Source organism: Mustela lutreola, chromosome 1 (assembly GCF_030435805.1).
Source record: "Mustela lutreola isolate mMusLut2 chromosome 1, mMusLut2.pri, whole genome shotgun sequence".
Classification (NCBI taxonomy): domain Eukaryota; kingdom Metazoa; phylum Chordata; class Mammalia; order Carnivora; family Mustelidae; genus Mustela; species Mustela lutreola.
Window position 1 is genome coordinate 187,066,794 of NC_081290.1, and position 21,386 is coordinate 187,088,179.

The 21,386-nt window shown below is 40.6% G+C and overlaps 1 protein-coding gene across 9 annotated transcripts in view; it reads right to left on the minus strand.

Moving 5' to 3' along the window:
* The window catches only part of CADM1 (cell adhesion molecule 1), a 325,193-nt gene that overhangs the window by 166,723 nt on the left and 137,084 nt on the right, over window positions 1-21,386 (minus strand). Inside the window, exon 1 of one of the 9 annotated variants that reach the window (XM_059181457.1) lies at window positions 10,747-10,771. The exons of the other annotated variants lie outside the window; for them this stretch is intronic. Coding sequence (XP_059037440.1) covers window positions 10,747-10,756 — 10 coding nt within the window. The 5' untranslated portion in view covers window positions 10,757-10,771. Of the gene's footprint in view, window positions 1-10,746; window positions 10,772-21,386 lie in introns of those variants that run through there. 9 annotated transcript variants of the gene reach the window in all.

Sequence of the window (21,386 nt, forward strand, 5' to 3'; positions counted from 1 at the left end):
TGCTTCCTTTCACTCCACCACACACAGAAAGTGCGTGGAAGCTTTTACTAGAGAACTCGGGCACGGATCCCTCCGCAGTCTGCTACCCATCCAATCCAACTAAGAGTCATAATATTTTAATTAAAAGGCGATACAGAAAAAAAATCTTAATCCCTCTAAGTACTCTAAGTTTTATCTGTATTTCCAACAATGAGGTCTGCTCTGCCATCCCAAGCCAAGGTTCTCCATATGATAAAAATGGGATTCCACACTACCCAGTTGCCATAACAGCAGTGCTCCCATGTGTCTGCAGAACCCTGGCTGGCTTCACACATGGTTCTTCCTGAGTCCACTCAGATGGGGTCTTTCTCCCTCCTCAATGACCGAAAAATTCTCTGGCGCGTAGTGATTACTTAAGATTCGTATCTGACATATCTCAAATGTTTATTGACTAAAAACAAAGATAAAATAATATATAGAGTTATGGTTGCATTTTTGCTTTTATGGCATTTGGGTCATATCTAGGATTATCTTACAACAAACGCAAGTTGCACTGTTCCTGGGAAGAGGTGCAAAGCCCTTTATGACAGTCCCTTTTACAATGTGTCTTTCTAAGAACTCTCTAACAGCTAGAACTGGCTAGACAAAAGAGTTTTTAATGATGAGGTTAACGTAGCCACTGAAATGTAATAGGATTTCAGGGCAGAGTTGTGGAAAGGAAAAAAAAAAAAACAATCATAATACATACGGTATCATGGGATCTATTGAAAATCAAATTTCCCATTGTCTGAGAGTCATAGAACAAAATAAAATTTCAATCAGGCAAATAGAAGAAAACAGTGGTATGAAACCTGTAAAATGTAATTTATTTAAAAAAATAACATTAATACGAGTCCCCATGCCTTCTTAAGAACAGATAACATATCAGTACTTACAAAAAAGAAAAGAAAGGAAAAGAGAAAAAAAGTCATACTAGTCAAATAGAAAATGTCCAATGTTACCAGCTTTCAGACTGATGGAGATATCTGCATGCTCCAAAGTACTTTTTTTTAAATTTATACTCTCCCAGGTCAGAAACTATCACTTATTCATTCAGCCAATATTTCTGGAGGATTTTTCTGTATTAGGCACTTGGTAGGTCTTAGGGAGCAGGACAGGCTTGTATTCTGATCAATTAAGAGGCCTCCTGCTGGGCTCTAACAAAGCAAAAAATAAATAAAAGCTAGTAAATGATCAGTGATGACAACTAACTAGCTTTAATTAATAAGACTTGAAAGCCTTAAAGAGAATACTTATTCCACCTGCAGAAAATTTAGAGTAAAATAGAATATAAAATAAACCACAAGATAACCTCTGTATAAACAAAGCTCTCCACTGAGGAATGTGAGAGCAAGGAAATTCTTTGTTTTGCAATTTTCAGTTTGAGTAAGATAACAAAGTTTACAAAGAAACCCTGTGCTTTTGCTCAGGAGATAAAACATTAATCTAACTGTTGACCTAGAAATAACATGAAATTATAAATTTGTCACATGAAAGCTTTAAGGAAACAAGCCAACCTATACAGCTCACAGCATTGGTTAATGGTGGATTCAGTTTGACTGTGTATTTACCAGTGTGAGGCAGAGAATTATAGGAGGATCCTTTCTTCCACGTTTTTTGACTGTTTTTGAACAGAAATGAAGTAGCAGAACTCCTTTACCTTCTGAAGTTCAAGGCTAACACATGCTGAAATGACTGTCAACTCTTATATGTGTAACTTGAGTCTCGGAGCAATGTGAAATTACCGACACGAACTTTGCCGATTGGGTTGCACGTTATTATACAAACTGGATCAGAATACGATTTACTTCTTGCTTGTCAACATAAATGCTTTAACATCTAATTCAATGGTCTAGATTGAAACTTTATGAATTCATAAAAAAATGCCTAGCCAGTATAGAAGATCCCCAGTTATGCCCATCTACAAAGCAGAAATAAATTATGCCAGCCTTTTGTCATAACTGTCACCAAAATATAAGTAACAGCTAAAAAGGCTTTAACTTAAGAATTGTGCCTACATTAAATATCTATACTTGCAAAGCCTTGCTATCGTACTCTAACAAGAGATTAACATTTCTTCAGAGAAGTCAGATTAAAGTAATCATATAGAACCCAGAAACTGAGTTCCAATGTGGTGCACTAACACGTTGCCGGTATATTCTGGCCCGAATCAGTCTTAAGTAATACATGATGTACTATCAGGTTTCTAAGAGAATCTAGGAAATCCAAAGAAAATTGACTGTCTCCTGAAGGAGACTAAAGGAAGACGAAGAGAATCTAGGTGGAGAAGAGTGAGTAGAGAGAAGCTAAGCTCCTTACTAGTGTCCAAAGTCTTCAAAGCCAATGGCTAGTACACGTGCTTAAACTCTATGGCCCCAAAGACAGAAACAATCCTACGAGGCCGTGTCAATAACCTTCCCTCTCCCCAACTATCAACATACTAGCATCCTCAATATCCACTTCTGTCATCTCTTTTGTGACGCCTTTGATTTCCCTTAGCCAAAATTAACCTCTCCAACTGCAGTTTCCCTAGGACTCCACTCCTTTTCAAAGACATGCGTCATGTTGTATACTCTGTTGTGGTTACCCTTTATCTCTTATTTCTCACACCAGATTATGAGCTCATGACAGGTAAGGGAATATCCAGCCTTGTATAACCCACTATGCCTAGATTGGTAAATTGCACCTACAATAAGCTAAATGAAAGTGTCATTTTTTTTTTTTATGTAAAGAAAACTTTATTAAAGACATTTTAGAAAGTTAAGAGGAGGCATAGTAATTCCACTTCTAAGAATTTACCCTAAGGTAACATTCATAAAGACATACAAAGGCTTATGTGTACGGATGTTCATTATAGCATTATTCATAACTGTAATGATTATGAGGTAATAATAAAAACAATTATCATGTACTGTGTCCATATTTTAAGTCAAGCACTTTGTCTTAACTTACTTAATTCTCGTAGCTGCCCTGGAAGGTAGATATTATCATCTAAGCTCAGAGAAGGTAAGGTGAATCCAAGGTCAAACAACTAGTAAGAGTTGGGGCTGGACTCTGAACCCAAAAGATCTGACTCCAAAATCTGCTCTCTTCCTAGATAAAAACTGCCAGGCACCAAAGCACGTTCTCAATACTTTCCCTTCCCATCATCCCCATGGAACCCTCACACGAACCCTCTGAAGTAAGCACTATTATCAACCCCAATTTAGAGATAAGGAAACTGGGGCACGGAGTTTAAGAACGTGACCAAAAATCCCCTAAGTAAGAAATGGTAAACCCTAGATTTAAGCCTACGTAGTCTAGCTACCTTTAACTGTCTTTTCCTACTTAAAAGAGCAAACGACTAGAAATGACCTAAATATTCTTGAATATGGTTTAAATATATTTATGAACATATGAACGAAACAGCAAAACGTGAAGGGCAAAAAGCTGGGAAGTGCTGTATCTTCATCTCTCTAAATTATTCCATCAGATTACGTACATCATTAATCCTTTATTTTTATATGTAAAGTTCCCATCTGTATCCTATATATTCTAGAAAAGCCAGGATAGAGTAACAAAGAAAGCATTTAGAAGAAAAGTCACAAGACCTGAGTCTCAAACCCAACTGTACTACCTACTTTCTCTGTGGTGTTGGGCAAAACCTTAACGTGTTTTTGACCTTCCCTGAGTTCTGTGTTTTTCCTTCTGTAACAGAAGTTCAGACTGAATTTCTTCTAGCATCCTTATTCTATATCATCTCAAGATCGCAAAGAAGAGACCTTTTATTCACGCCAAACCTGAAACCTACCTATTAATAAACAATATAGAGTCTAGGTAACACTTTAAAAAACAAAAAGCATCAATGGAGTTTGGGTAAACTTTAAATGCTGTTCAGACAGAGCATCCCAAATACTCACCCGCTTCCAACGACTTATGCCAGATTCACTTCTCGGTCTTGTCTGGCAACATAACTCAAGTTGTAAACATGTCCACATTCAGAGTTCACCACCAACACGGACATATCAACTCCAGCTGACCTCTACAAAGTCGCCCCAGTCTTCTCCTGCTTCTCACCCCTAGCCAACTGCAAGAGCCAAGTCAACTATCGCATCTATGCGAATCATCTACAGTCCAAAGCTCTGGCCCTGATCTCAGTCCCATCCTTCAATGTCATGGCTCTGTTTACTAGATATTTCTTCTTCACTTGGCACTTATCTAAGTCTGCTCAGCCAGGCGTAAGTATCAGTAACCAAGCATTTATCTGACACCCTCATTTTCCACCTTCGGTGTGTCACTAATTCTAACACATCCGATTGCATTGTAGATGATGAGTCCTGGGGCAACACACCCACAGAAGAGATGCCGCCATCCTCCATCCTTTCATGCATGAGAGACATCACTGAGTGACCACAGAACGCCTCCCACAGAGACCAGAGAGAACTTCACAATCCTCATCCCGACACTCCAGGGGCCCTAGCCAATGACCGGGAGCTGGGATGCAAGATGAAACCCAACTCCCATCCTTGGTGCCCCGTTGTGTTGACCATGACTTCTCCCGTCACTCCAATACAAACTGTTGCTTGTGCCACGACTGGTCTAGCCACAGAGCCCTGTAACCAGACTCTGGTACAAACCTCTCCAGCCCATCCTTCTCTTGGTCTCTTGCTCTCTCTCCAGCTCATCACCCTTAGTGGCTCCCTGTCACCTGTTTATGGGTAAAATAAAGAGAGCTTCCCCTTGGTCAGGTGTTCAAAAGCCTCTACAACTTGGCCTGAATCACAATCCTCCAACATAGGAGCTTTTCAGAGACTTCTCAGTTTTAACATCCTTTCACCTAACAAAATCTTAGACAAAACTCCCAATAAATTAAACTGACACAAACAGGCTTAGGCGGTTCCGCAGTGGTGTGCCCCTGCTCTGGGGCCCCTTGGGTCCTCAGGAGGGCCTGAGGCTCTCCCGCAGAAGCGCCGGGAAGGACCTCCCGCCACCACGCAGACAGGAGAACACGGGACTCTAAATGTGACTCCTAACCAGCACTGGGTTCTGAGCTCTTCTGAGACTACAAAAAAAACCAAGGGAAGAACTAATCAAAAGAGCGCAAACACTTAGAAGCAGAGTCCAGAGATACACAGAGACATCCCCATCCTCATACATAAATTTGCCATGATTTTCCTCTGCTCTGAAAATGTCAGTGCTCAGCAAGGGACAGGACAAGGTTAAGAGAATCTGACAGAAAGGACTGGATGGAGTTGAAAGCTAAAGTCCTGCAAGTTTATCTACAGAAGCAGCACAAGGCCTCTTGGCATATTCCCAACTCAGCCCAGTGCCCTCCAGCTGCATAATAGCAGTAAGTTTTTTTAAACACCCTCATTCTGTCCTACCACATTTCATAATGCGCAAGGCCCAGCTGGATGGGGTGTAGGATTTTGTCAAGCTGTCTTTAATCTTTCGCTTTACCTCTATTCCTAACAACTGAGCTGGCAAGCACTTAAGTTGCTGATGTTTACATCCCGCATGCTTTATTGTTCCTTTCCAGGAAGCACTTTTGTTGACAGAGGCGAGGGGCAGGGGTGCCATTCATCAGAGCTTAACCGTGGTGCTCCTTACCCAACCAGGAACCCTCTTGCTTCGCCTCCCAGATGTGCAAGCATTCCATCACTCAATTATTTTAGTTTGCATTTCCTTTTTTTTTTTTTTTTTTAATTCTAAGTTACACAGGGAAAGGTACCCACAGCTACTGGTTTCTCTGAAAACACAAGCTGAAATTGTCATTTTCACGAGGTTCTCCAGATGGTCTTTTTTTGGACCATGTCGACCTAGTCATTCAATTATGTTATCTCTTGATCATGACCACTGAAACCAGACAATCCCTAATGGACCCTTCCGTTCATGGGAGGCCTCCTATTTTTAAAAGGTCTGCTTCTCTGAGAGCCACAGCTTGCCACTTGTACTAGGAACAGCAGATGTGGTTCTCAGCAAATACCCACAGGCAGTTAGGCGCCATCGCTGGCAGCCTTTTAATCCCAAATCTCCATTCGCTACATGGCCTGACTCATATTCACCAGTTATGTGCTTGCTATACCATGCTCTAGATATTGTTATATTGTGTTATATTATTATTATTATTATGTGAAGGAATGTCAACATGAGGATATATCAATGTGAGAATAAGCAATACAGAATTAGAGTAACCCACAGGGGTAAAACTTCCCGATACATTATAAAACTAACTCTAAATAATTTTAGGGACCTACTGTTGAGAGATCTTTCATAAAGCTTTTTCCATTAGGGTGAATAAGAGAAAGCTTTTTGGAACTCAACTTTTCCCTGGCTTTCTTGGGATAAATAAATGCCAGGGAAAGGCCTAGACTGGGCCAAACAGAGAACGAATGCCCCCAGAATACCTCATGTATGGCAGAGGGCTTGTCCCACAATTCAGTTACTAGCTTTTTGTTTTGTTTTTGTTAAATCGTTCCAGTCAAGAACAATGACTGTTTCTAGCAACCTGCTAGGGAATGGCCTGAATTAATTCTTTCTACCCAATGAGATGGAGTATGGCCCTTCTGAAGAATACCATATTATCAAGAAAGAAATACCTGTTGATTTATTGAAAAAGTCAGAGACAGATTGAAAAGGAGGGCATTTTAACAACATGAGCATACAAAGGTGCATTTGCAATGCAGCACACCAAAGAACTAAGGGGGTGTGTGTGTGAATAAAACAGTCCTCACTGCCAATACAACTGCCCAGGACAGACTGCTGTTAATGATCTAAACTTCAAGTTGAAGGTCAAGGACGAACCTCAGACCTCCTACACACAGAATGTCCAGCTTCCTCGCCATGCAGAGGGCCCGAGGCCCACACCTCTTGGTGATTCATTCCACTGTCTCACCAAGAGATTCGCCCATTCAGTAAGGGAGCGGGACTACAGAGGGCAAAGAGCAGGTGTGTGCGATGCTGTTTTCATCTCCCCATTTGGAGTTATTAGCACCACCCATCACTCAACCTGGCAGGCCCATTTTAATATTAGCATCACACACACGCTGCATCCTTGAGAAAGGCCATTTCAGACTTTTTGGTGAACTATTACTTAGATAATAGAACATTTATTTCATGTCATTATAAAATTAAACTTTACCTCTGGGTCTTTACAAGGCTAATAGTTCAACTTTCCTTTTTGTTATGCAAGAAGATAAGATTCTCCCGACACAAAAATACGAAAGGGCATTTTTAACCAGGGTGACAATTCTACTAGGCTGTTGAGTACTGGAGGATTATTTTTTTTTTTCAACTATATAAAAACACGTACAAATAAAATATTTTTTAAAACCATACCACATTACTCATGGGAAGAAAATATAATGCCCTTCCTCTCCCTGCCACGCTACAATGGTTTTACATCTCAGTTATGTATATCCAAAGTGGGTTTCAGAATCACTCACACTGTCAATAATATATCACAGCTCAGCTCACACCAAAAGTACTGTCCATTCCACACAACTATAACCTGTTCAAAGAGAAAGGAAAACATTTGCAGAGGGGTGCATGAAAACTAAGGTTAATATAATGCTCTCCTTCCTTTTATGCAATTATACATATTTTGAGGAAATTCTTCAGGAATGTATTCAGGAGAATGGAGCATTCATTTTTGGAAGTTAATTACACATAATTACATATTATTAAGTTCCAAGTATCATGGGAAATCCGTTTCAGCGCTTAGGTTGTGCTTGAAGATTGAGAAGACAAACCACACCAAGATTTATTTGTTGCAGGTAAGGCAGGTCGTTCGAAAACCACACACATCTGTCATTTCCAGGTAAACTTTACCAGAATAAAGTTGATTTGTGTGCAAAGAGGACTATTAGAAGTTTTCTAAGTTTGCTAATAAAGATGGTAAATCACAGGGCTGAAATCTGTCATTCGTTAATCAAATGTAATAGTAATTTCTTCCTGCAGACACATGCAGAAGACAAATTATCAATTTCTATAAATCATAATTAGTTCAGAGGCAGATTCCAATTCTCCTAAAGATTAGCTCAGTGCAGTTTAAATTAAAGGCACTCAGTTACCATACAAATTGTAGAAAACCCTGGCCTTCGTGAAGATGCTTGAAATCTCAGGCTAGGACCACTTGAAGATCTGCGGGAACAATTCTAAACACTTTTACTTTGTTATATTCACTGATGCCAACTTTCCCCGGGTGTGCGGGCAAGAGGGTGTGGAGACTAGCAGTAAATGCAGTTCTTGCCTGCTCGGTTTTCCCCCATGTATATGGCTCTGGAGCCACAGAGACTCAGGGCCCCTTCTGATCTTTAATTTCCTTTAAGAGTGGATAAGTGCCTTGAGCAAAACTGCTCACCACTGATCTTGAGGTGCTTATTTAAAAAGAAATAAAACATGATTAATTTCAAGTGCTTTACAATTAAAAATATATGACAGGAGGGTCATCTGGGCAATTTATCTACACTGGGAAGGGTCACAGGCCTCTGAAGTTTGAGACACCCTGAGCTAGACTCGATGCATGTGTTTATTGTCACTGGTAGCATATTAGATTATTAAAAGGGACATGCTAATGTGACATTTTACTATTACAAAGGAAACTCAGTACTAAAATTAGAGCATAAATCAGGCAGATATGCTTCTAGACATGCAATCAACTCTGTCTTCCACTCATCTTCCTTTACGCATCAAGGGGTTATATTAAATTTCATTTCATATTTATTTGTTAACTATATGTGTCACTCCTTCCTAAGTTCAATGTGAGCAACAAAAATTTAGCTGCATCCTAGTAAAACAGATGAAGTTTAATGTAGATAAAGTAAGACGATTATGGTGTCAGAAAAATATACTTTAAAAATCAAGACTAAAATATAAACCTATTAGCTTTGAATATTTATCCAGATTACATTTCATATGCAAGACTCTTTTCAATAAACTGCACTTTTTTCTTGCAGCAAAGTGCCTCCACCCATAAAATAGTAAAGATCTGCCTTTGAAAGAGAACACGACAACACGGTGATTCGACTCCCCAAACAATGGCTAGTTTGGGGGTGTAAACGGTAGACAACACAAAGTAAATCACTGTCATGAAATAATAATTAGGACTGTAAAAATAACCCTCACTGTCTCAGCTGACTAATGCACAGCTCCCGTTCGAGCCCAGATTTCAAGTCTGAAAGTCACCAAATGAAATTAGCACTTTTATTCCAAAGGCAGATTCTGTTGGTATTTTTGCCTGGAAGGAAAGGGAAACCATTTTATACTGTCTCACTAATCCAAAATAGCAAAAACTTGTCATCTCTGTTGCTTAAAGGGAAAGCTGTTTGAGGGCTTGGCAGAGAAGATCACGGTTCAATTCAACAGTGTTCTCTCCTCTCTCGCCAGGCCCCGTTGTTCTAAGCCCCCCATCAGCAAAGGGATTAGTGACGCATACTTCATCCAAACTGTATACTTCGGCAGAACTGTGTGGCTGGGCAGTTCGGGGTCTGAGATTCCTTAATAAGGCCAAAGTCATGGGCCTGACACCCACGTGGACCAATCAGTTCTAATCTGCTTCATTGTCTCACCAGCTTTGAGGCTAGCTACCCCATCATGAATGTACACTGTCAGTCAGAGGGTGATATGGGAAGTGCATGAAAATGGTTCAGTGGCTACCCAGCATGGAAGGGAGGGGACGAAGAAAGGAAGGAGGGAGGGAGAGAAGCAGAGCGAGAAGGGTCCTGTAAGAATCTTAGAAGCACGCTGTCTTCATGTCTGATCCTATGACCACCATCCTCGCATGGCAAGGACAACATATCTGGGTCATATATATTTGAACAGCAAAAAGGAATACACAGTGTTTAAGAAAATGGCTAGCCAGCTAATTTATTCTGAGTCTGTCCTATACCAACTTTCAAAAAATTAACTAAATCTATATAAAATTAAACAATGCTTATGAATTAAACACTATATTTCATGCCTTAAAAGAACTCAGCACATTACCAATTAGCATTTTCTTTGTTTTGAATTCATTGAATTTATATCATCCTTCAACACTGTTCAGCTAAAGCAAACAAAAACAAGAAAATCACATTATTCTTTCTAAGCCATATAAAAGTGATCTGGAAAGTCACGTTTTAAAATCGCTATCATGGATTAGCTTAAGGCAATTACTTCACTAGCCGCATTCTTTCACGAGAAGTTAAAAAAAAAAAAAGAGAGAGAGAGAAAATCAAGCTTCTTGCCTAACAAGAAAAATGAAATCCCATTAGTTGTGTCTCCAGTGTATATTAACATTCCTTTTGTTTAGAAAGGTTAATATCCCCCAAATAAAGGAGCATACAGTGCCTGTTAAAATAATTACATCATGACATTTTAGAAAGGTTGGCAGATAGACGTGGTTGCAAGCAAAGAAACAAACAAAAGTAAAAGCGAGTACTTTTTAAATTATCCAGGACTTAAAAAATAAATAAATAAATACATGGAAGGCGCTGGAAATTCCACCATGTTTGCAATTTCCTGCCAGCTTGTCTGGTCTCCGGTATCTGGCTTTTCTCCCTCCTCCTCCTCAATATCTTTCCGTCATAGAAACTGAGGAAGATGTACCTTCATGCTCGAAATCAGATGTTCTATTATCTGAAAAGGAAACTACAAATCTGACAACAGAAGGATTTCACAACAGACCGGTGGCTGATAGTACATGGTACCAATATCAAACCCAAGTGTTTCACGGCCCCTTGGAGTCCCACAGTGGGACACAGACAGTACCTGGTGTCATTAAAGATGGTTTTCCTATTCAGGGCAAGCAGATCCAAAGGCCCAGTATCCGTAAGATCGCAACCAGGAAACAATTAAATATTTCGAATTTACTCCTCCAAGACCTAAAAGAAACCAAACTTCATGCACACAAAATATAGCACCGTGACACGTCTGATGCTGGAGGCGGAAAGCATTCACAAAAGTCTCCCCAAAAGGAAAACAAATCCTCCAGCTCTCAAACCTCTGGACAGAGCATTGGATTTTGTTTAAAATCCAAACTAGGCACAAAGCTAATATAAAACCACATCGGCTCTCTCGGTCTGCAGGCCACTGGACGCTGTTTTGGGGCTCCAGGCCAGGCCATCCTTTCTTTGTGCTCCCAGGGAAAGAGCCAGAGGAACAATGGAGACGAAGAGGAGAAAAGTCAGTGGCTTCCCCACCACCACTTAAACCCTAGACAGGGTCCTCAGTCCGTCCTCAGTTATCGATGGCTCAGTGGGACACAGGTAAGAGAATCTAATTGTATGAGTACTTCATAGGTATTCCCAATAGTCATAGAAGGCTTGGCATCGCTAAGTTCCCCCCAAACACCGAACTGTACGTATCAGTGCCGAAAAGGCCACTGCCTTAAGAGTCCAAGAAAGAATCTAATGAAAGCAAATTCAAGGCCCTCAAGTTGCCACAACAAAACATCCCAAATAGGATAAATCTGCTAACGGGAATTCAGTGCCATGTCCCGTGATAGTCTCCCAACAAACCTGTAAAGGAAAGCCCGTCCAGGTTTTCTACAAAGAGCAGCCATCCCTAGGGGTGGGACTTGCCAGAGGGAACGAGGCTCCCTAGGGCAGGTGCGTGGGCCCTGCTCTTCAGAAGCACTCCCCATGCACCTGTGGCGTGAACGAATGCAGGCTCTGTACGAACTCGTCCTCCAAACGCCTTGTATCTACCACATCTAACGGACATCTTTATTTACCTGTCACACGCTATGCAGAGTGCTGGCCGATGGAGAGAAAATATTTTTTTCCCTCAGAAGACAGCTAGGAGTTCATCTCCAGGAAAAAGGAAAAAAAAAAAAAAAAAATATATATATATATATATATATATATATATATATATATTTATGAAACTGAGAAAAGTAAATTTCTTTTTCCCTCTGTAGTCAAGGAACATATTTCCTACTAAGAAGTCAGAGGAGCAGGAGGAGGGCAAACACACCTCTTCAGGGCTGGGCACTGTTCTAAGTATCTCACACAAATTCACTAGTTTAATTCTCACAGTGCTGTATGTAAAAGGTCGTATTGCTCATCTTGGAGTTAAGACAGAGGTAAGTTGTATTCAACCAGTCCCCGGCATGTCTGGATCCCAAGCCCAAGCAGTCCAGCTTGAGAATCTATGCTTTTAACTTACATCCTACTCCTCAGGACAGTGCTGTTTGCTAGAACGTTCTATGATGATGGGAATGGCTGTAACCACACTATTCAAGACAGAAACCACTAGCCACCTGTACCTACTGAGCATTTGGAACGTGATTGTGATTGTAAAACTGAAGTTTTGATTTTACTAATTAGGTTTAAATGTAAACAGCCACATGCTGCTATTTATATGTTAAGTTCAATCCTTTAACCATGTGTTCAGCAAATGGAATGCGAGATCTGTTATGTATGTTCTTTGGGAAATCAACTCTTAGTAATTTTCTATCAGTTCACGAGCCAAAGTTCAGTCACTACTCGGTGTGCCATATGAGTGACAGAAGTGTTTTGATACACACCAGGTTTTATAACTTGTAACCCTCATCTTGTCCATACTTCCCTGTGGGAACATGTATGGTGGGGGGTGGAGAGGGAGGCTGGGGGGGAAGAGTAGGGTATGCTCATGTTATCACATCCCAAGTCCTAGCTTCCAAATGATCTTCAAGAGAACCTTTCACAAAACTCATTCAACAAACATTACTACAACAAAGATATCCATTAAAGGCTATGGCAAGAATAAGCAGGTAAGAGTACTACAAACACACACTCCCACACTATACACAATGCCTGTATCTGTGCTTTATACCCAATCAATGTTGGGTACATGGATGACTGGATGGGCAGACCAAGGGACAAATGATGAGGTCTTCTACTCAAGAAACTTAGAATCCAGGAAAGACTAATAACAAGTTGATCATTTTCCCTCACTTGTTTATCAAACATGCCAAAAATTTAAAGCCATCTTTGAATCACATCACTGTTGTCTGTTTCTCAGACCTTTCTCCATAGACTCTGGTCCTTCTGATCTGCTCATTTGGCCCCATTCCATTTGGATCTTTGTAACAGTCTCAGTCCTGGTCTCCTTTCTTCTAGTAGTGCCTCATTTAACTCCATCTGCCACAAAACTCCCAGGGTGACCTTCCTAAAATCCAAGTGTGAAACCGGGCACACTTCTGGTTAAAATCCTTTGGTGGGCTCTCACTCTTATTAGATAAAACACAAGCTCCCTATACAGTGCACCAAGGCCATGATCTTTTGGCCAGTGACAAACTTTGTAGCCTCATCACTCACTTGCACTTTCTGGGGGGAAATAACTCCTTATAGAGTTCCATGTCTATGTTTGCAGACCTTAATTTTTTCAAGGCCTGGAAGCCAGGCCTCCTACCGTAGCTCTCCAACACTGAGTTGAGTACTTTGAAAGCAACAGGCACTGGCTAGAGGCTTACTGAACTAACTAAAATGCAAGAAAAAAAGATAATTAAAGACAGAAGTTTGGGCATTATAGTTATTGTAATACAAATGGATTATGTATCAGTAATAAAAATAAATACAAACAACTTAACTGGGCTTGATTGGGAAAGAGTGAATTTGGAAGGTATTCAGAGGGGCATATGCACTACAGTAAATTTTAAGAGAATGTGACAAACGTTATCAATCACCAGCTTGGGTGATGGAGCAGGAGTGGGGAGAATGGGACTTTCACCCCATTTTCTCCAGGCCACCCAACTTTGCCCACTGTCTTCCCAGATACCTTCCAACCCAGCTCCAAGAAAGGTTTTCTCTAACCTACCATGACAGCACAGAGCTGATGGGGGTTACATGTGGCAGGATCCCTCCACGCTTGAGGTTCAGCATCTGTTTTTAGCACTCCTCAAACTTTCTGCTTCTCCGTTTCAAAAGTCTTTGGTGTGGTTTGCCAAACGGCACTAATGCCCCCCGATTAAGATTTGGAATAGACAGAATAATTGAAGGCATCATTTGGGTTCAAGCTTCAACCCATGATCTGATCCAGTTTCTAGGAGAGGTCTACACTGCTATCTTGAATGCAGATTCCCATTCTGCTCTTTCCTGAACTGGGAAGAGGGTGGTGAGTGGGAAGAAGTGATTGGCAGGATAGGTATGAGCCTGGGTCCTTGAAGATATCCCAATTCCTAATAACTAGGAGGAATAGAGTAGTCAGTTTGTAAGGATTGTAAAGTATGTGATGGGAAATGGAAGAGAAGGCTAGAAAACCAAGTTTGGTGACAGACTACCAACCTAAATCAGTTTTATTCTGTAGGTCCAAAGCACTGATGGGTTCTTTGTTATTTGTTTTAAACCACAGACACAACAGAAAAAGCCTAGTGTCTAGCATAGTAAATAATTAATCTGCATTAATTAATCTGTAATAATTAGTCAGTATTTAATCTGGCAGCAATATTTAAGCTGACCTGAAGCAAAAAAAAAAAAAAAAAAAAAAAAAAAAAAAAGAATGAAAAATGTCAGGGAAAACGGTTAAGAGGCTATTTCCATAATCAGGTGTGAAGAAAAACTTTAAAAAATATGAAGATGGTTAACTGGTAAAAAAGATCAGGAAACGTACCCCTCACAGAGGACCCACTACGTGCCATCATTATGCGAATTATTATTGGAATTAGGCTTCTCGGGTCCATAAATTAGAAACAAGACACAGAGAATGTACAACTTACCAAAAAGGTCACACAGCTGGTAAGAGATATGCAAGCTCAGATCCATCTGTGGTCAAGGACCAAGCAAACTCTTTCCACCCACACGACCCTGATTGCCAAAACCTAGAAATCAACTGGATGAAGCGGGCCAAGTACCAGGAAATACAAAGAGAGGGGCACCTGGATGGCTCAGCTGGTTAAGTGTCCCACGCGATCGTGGTTCAGGTCATGAATTTTATGGGTTGTGGGATCAAGCTCCAAGCGTCGTTCTTCATGCTTCAGGCTCTGCGCTCGTCAGGGAACCTACCGAGGGATTCTCTCCCTCTGCCCCTTCCCTAACTCACGCATGTACTCGTTCTCTCTCTCAAATACATAAATAAATCTTGGAAAGGAAGGAAGGAAGAAAGGGAAAGAAAGGAAAGGAAAGGAAGAAAGAGAAAGAAAAACATGAGGAGGTTTTTGAGCCTTGGTGACAGACCCCTCTACTAAGTGAGCCAAAAATTTCTATGTCCAACCATGTAGCAGGCCCTGATCAAAATACTGGAGATACAAATTTCAATTTGACATCATCTTTGCCTTTAAGGGATTTGCAAGTGGCCAGAAAATCACAATATTCAGTACACTTAGCCCTACACAACAATGGCAAGTCATGAGAGCAAGCGAGTTTATGTGCATACGAAATTTCCCTGGAAACTGTGGGACTACAATAGCTAGAAGTTTTCAAGTAATACTGAAATTAAGGATAACCACCTCAGTCTCCAGAGTGTTCCTTGATATCATTACAAAGAAGGACTCTCCACAAATTAGTGATCATTAGCTTAATTATAAGATATTATGCATTCCTTTTATGCGCCACCAATACACTGTAGAGAAGATTTCCCTAAACATCTCTAACGGATCCACCAATGCCAGTGAAGAGAAATCCTATCCGTGCCCATTTTCCTTGTACTTGAACAAAAACACCCCTATACATCTTGGAGAAATTTAATTTGCAAGGAAGACAGTAATGCAAATGATCCAACTCCAAAAGCCAACACTTTCCACATTTTCAATCCCAAACACAAAGATAAAGAAATAATTAATTTAAGTCATCTCGAGAGAAATCAAGTTATAAGGAAATCACCTAGAAATCAAGAACAAAATAGAGTAAGTTCAACTTCGAATCTCGTGCAACATGCACACACGTTCCTGCACACTACGAAAGTGGGTTACTCACTACATCATTCCCTTATTTTTTATGGATTTTTCTAAGTCTTTTCCCGAAGGACATTATTTGTTCTATAACTCACGTAAGAGACGCAGTTAGTGTGTCCATTTTATGAAATATGAAACAAGGGCACAAAGGCTAAGCAACTTGACCTAAATAACCTGATTTTTGGCAGAGCTGACAAATATAAACGTATTAACAATTCTGATACTACTGATACCTCCAAAAGCAAAACCAGACGCAGAGAGGACACCTTCTCTCCACCAACGCAGAAAGCACGTATTAGTGTTCCCCATTTACCTTCAACACCTAACACAGACCTTGGCACATAATGTGGGCTTGATAAATTGCTTTAATGTGACTAAGCAAACAAAGAGGAGAATGTCAGTGGACGATAAGTCTGATGAAATCAACCTTATTTACCATTTCCTTACACAAGATGTTTTCTTTTTAAAATGGGACCAATAAGGGCGGGAGCGGGGCGAGCTGGGTGGCTCAGTTGGTTAAGCATCTGCCTTCAGTTCAATTCATGATCTCAGGGTCCTGGGGTGGAGCCCCACATCCGGCTCTCTGCTCAGCGGGGAGCCTGTTCCTCCCACTCCCTCTACCAGCCGCTCCCCTTGCTTGGGCTCTCTCAATCTCTGTCAAATAAACAAATAAAATCTTTTAAAAACTGGGGGCTAATAAGGCATTCCAAGTTCATTTTTTTTTTTTTTTTTGGGGGTAGTGATAGTGATGGTGGTGGTGTTGTTTTAAGGGAACTTACAGGGAAAAGAGTAGTAGCCTACATAAATCCCAGTGCGGTCTCTACCTACCAGTATATGAGAAAAAACATCACTATTTGGGAACTTGTCCTACTAAGCCAAACTCCGAAAGTTTGGCAGTTTCAGTTTAATCCACTAACATTAAAACAGACACATGCACGCAAGTGAGCGCACACACACCCCTGAAGGTAAATTTGATGTTATAACAGTTCTTTTTAAAAAAAAAAAGAAAGAAAGAAAGAAAAGAAAAAAAACATAACATAAAACCTCAATTACCCTAAAAGAGTAGGTATTTTCAGAAAGGCAACCAAAATGATTAAATTTCATTCTAACCAAGCAGTGGGCCAGGGGTGGGGGGCGCGGGGGGAACCAGTATTCCAACCATGTTGTCAAAGTACAAAGCAAACAATTTTAGAATCCCTTTTTGGAATTTTAATGTTGGTGTACAAAAATCAGCTCGCTTTTAGAGGAACCTAATAATACAACTGTGAAGAAAATGTTAATTTATGCTCTTTTCCTCCCCTCCTGGCATGAAACCTCACATGTGACAATGAAGAAGCGTTCCTTGCCCCCACCCCAGGAACCCCCGCTACATTCGCTGGCAGAAACCCATGCTCCCCACAAAGGGGTTTTCTTCTGTTTACCTACCCCACATTGCATTCGGGTCTTAGGCAGTACAAACAGAACCGTGTGTAATATGACAACTTTGCTCTATTAATACTGCAAAAATAAACAAAAGGAAGAGGATTTTCCTGTAAGAAGACCTTTCAGCACTGAGTTCATTCACTCATTTATAAATGTTTACCGAGCTCCCATTGTGTGGAAGGTGAGGTACAGGAACTGTCTTCTATTCTTGCAAATTTCTCCGTCACGGCTTCATAAAAATCCATGTAAACCGTGAAGAAATGCCAGAGGGTCCAAGTGCAGAGGTTATCACAGACTTTAAATCAAGATAGCCTTGACTTCAGCTTTCCCTCCACTCATTAGCCAGTGGTCTAGGGCATGTTACTTAACCGTTCTACGCTCTACTTCCCTTTCTATGAAGTGAGGTGAAATGATGGTCTCTCTAATAAAAAAAAAAAAAAAAATGTGTTGTGAAGATTAATAAAATAATGTATTTTTAGATAGCACCGGTCACAGAGCAAATGGTAAGCGAGAGCCGTCTGTGGCTGACGTGACATAGATGTGTCTACTTACTCATTCATCATACTTAAGTGAGGACTTATGGAGAGACCTTTCATAGGTTAGGCCTGGAGAACACAGAAACGAAACAGAAAGAGCATGTCTTTTTGGAGCCTGAGGTCTGGTGTAACAGATTCTAAACAATGACTTGCTCATAATGGGTAAGTGTTGCAAAAATTTGTATTTTTTTTCTAACAGATTTATTGGGGTATAATCGACACATACTAATTGTATAAAAAGCACACAGCTTACTAAGATCTGACATAAGTAAAGTGTTGTGAAACCACCACCAGAGTCAACATAATGTACATATCCACTGTCCGCAAAATTCTCGTTTGCCTGTCTGTGACCCCTCCCCTCGGTCACCGGTCTACCTTGTCTCCCTGTAGGTCATTGTGTGTTTTGCTAGAACTCTATACAAGAGGAATCATACAGTATGTGCTCTTTTCATCTGGCTTATTTTGCTTGGTGGAATTATTTTGAGATTCATCCCTGTTACATCAATAATTTTAAAACACAGTGGACAATGGTGTCATCCCATCAGGTCCAACACACGGACCTGTGCCATTTGCTTTAATGATCATCCCGCTCACTAAAATCACCCCTACAAACTCTGAGTACAAATAAATCTAGAATTAACCACCTTTCTAAGAGTTGGTTTCCTAAATGCAACAAGCTAAATACTATTTCCCTATCAGTCAATGCTTTGCGTGCCCTTTGAATATTTCATACTGACCACTGTTATTGTCAGTACAGAAAGATAAATGTTTTGTGCTGCTCACATCAAGCAAACAAAACTGAGATGAGTAGTCTTGAATCAATCATCAAAGCAGACTCCCAGAATCGCTTTGTATACATATACGCATCACCATTAAAAAAAAAATACTACAAAATGAGAGGCACATCTGTGTGGCTTGTGATAAGATGGTGGGAATTTTTGAGAGGCTGTTCTACAGATGTTCTAGCATCTAAAAGAGCGTTCCTATGAAGACTGACAATTTTCCAGCTGAGTGGTCAAGTACACCTCTCAAAGGCATGAGCATCAGGTAAAGAACCAGTGCAAATGGCAAGTAAGAAATTCCCTTTACAGCCTATTAGGAGATAGAAAAATTGGATTAAAAATTCTTTCATTCCAGTATCAAATGTCTTCCATTTCTAACTAGTCCAGGATCTCAAGAGATGACAGATATCAAGCACCAAGTCCAATGGCTGGTACCTAGTAGGTATCCCAACAAAACACAGCCATTAGAGAAACACCCTGGTCAAAGATCAGCCCAAGACAAACACCGTCACCTTATAAACTTCCTCAGAGAAATGGGTCTCTTCCTTAACTTCGGTGAATCTCACATTTTCAGTCATTGGTCAAAATTGCCCATTTCCTAGGTATTCAGCCCCAAGCTAGTTAGCAAATATTTACTGGGTATTTACTATGTGTCCAGCACTGAACATGGCTATTTTAAGGATAAGATGGACCTGGCTGTGTTTTTGCTGAATATTCTAAATTGCTTTAGTTTAAGTTTAAGAGAATGGCACAGGCAAACATGCGCACACACACACAGGCTTTATACAGTTTCAAAGTCATCTCCAAGTAGGCCCAAGTTTGAGACCCTCTAAAATGTGACACCCGATGTCCCTCAGTAACCCTCACAAGGGCCATATATTTCAATTCCTAGGTGCCCTTCATTCAAATATATTTTGAGGACCTTCAAAAACCACAATAGTGGCTACCATCCATTCATTGTGTACCTACCATGTGCCATGTTCTGCTAGGTCAAATTCTATAGGCGACTGGCTAAGAATATTAACCAGAGGAGGGTATAAGTAAGATTTTCTCTGGCAACAAAATAAGATACCATGAACTTAGCAGCTGACATTGACATTGTATTTGTCACTGAAGACCCCCAAAGCAGACAGATCAGAGAAGTACAACCACAACACAAGCCAGCCTCTTGAAAACAACTTGTATACTTGCTGACCTTGTGGCTGCATCCTAACCCAAAACGTACAGTGAAATTAAATTATATTGCTGATAAGAGTTTTATGTTCTTGTGCGTAGAGGAAATGGAGCATTTGCCAAAACCCGCTAACACTGCTTACGCAATTATTAATGATAACGGGGACCGTACACAAACAGCATCAAATGGGTCACTTGAGAGAAAACCATACACACACATTCCAGATGAAATTCTAGTCAAATGCTGACACCCAAAAGGCATGCCGGTTAAGGGATGGCAGCAGATGAAAATATTTCAAAGCCAGATACATTTCCTGTTGAAAATTCCTTACATTCCATGACTAAATCCTAAAGGCCACAAGCAGCACTGCAGTCTCCAATTCTAATAGTGCTGATGCACAGAAAGGGGCATGCTGTCAGCAGAAGCCCAAACACAGTTGCAGTCCTCGGGCAAAATAAAAGTGTCTGGGAGACAATTCACACGTTCTCAAAGATGGCAGACAACTGTGACCTTGAGCCCCTCCTAAAGGTACACTCTTACTTGAAAGTCTTCCTGGACCCCTGTAGTCTACTTACTAGATCCAACAAGAATCTATTTTTTTAAGATTGCAATTCTGCAGCAAGATGAAGCTGCCTTGATACATTTGTGGTCCTCACAGAGACCACTAATATTTACAGAGTGCAAATGCACTTTGCTTTCAAAGCGCTCAAACTATACTGTAACCTGTAATTTACATTTTGACTAAGAATCCCTAGAATGTCTATGCTCTCTCTATATAATTGAGAATGCCCTACTTCTTGGCTCATAGATTCTCTAAAAAGGTGGGGGTGGGGAGAACGTGAGAATCTGCCCCCAGAATGGAAAACAGAAAGGCACCCAAGTAAAACATTCATACAGCCCCCAACACTGAATCACCACCAATACTTACTGCCTGCCTCTGCAAGGTCATTAACCAATAATCCTTTATAAACTAGAGCTACTGACAGGTGTTCAGACACGCAGTGCTGGGTATCTTGATAATGCTCTTGCCAGAAAGAGGTCAGTAGGATTATAATGAAGTAGTAGCGTAGCATTTTCCCATAAAGGAAACTGAAATGTGTAACTCAGCTCCTACCTAGGCCTCCCCGCTCTCAGCTGAAACATTTTAAAGAATCCCAGAGCAGAGTCAGGCTCTACAGCCTCTGAAGGTATTGAGTGACCCGTGTGTTGTTGAACTTGACCCTGAACAGTGGATACAGCCATTATTGATGATTGCTTATGCTTCTTCACTGTATTTTGCATCTGATTAAGAAGGAACAATTCAAAGAATAAAACTGACGTCAAGGAAAATTCTTACCGTACGTTCAGATTGTACCTGTGTGTGTGTGTGGGGGGGGCCCAGACACACACCTACACCCACACACGCTCACGCATCAGCAAGCAGCGCTGCCCCAGTCACACAAACCTTCTCCTTCCGTATTCTGAACAATTCTCAACTCTGTTCATTCACTTTAGATATAGGTGGTTTGTTGCATTTAAATAACGGAACAATATTATGCCAAAACAAGTTCCACCAATGGCTTGTAACAAAGTCTTCACTGAGGTTAATGATGCCTACACCTATGGAATATTGATGAGGTGGAAAT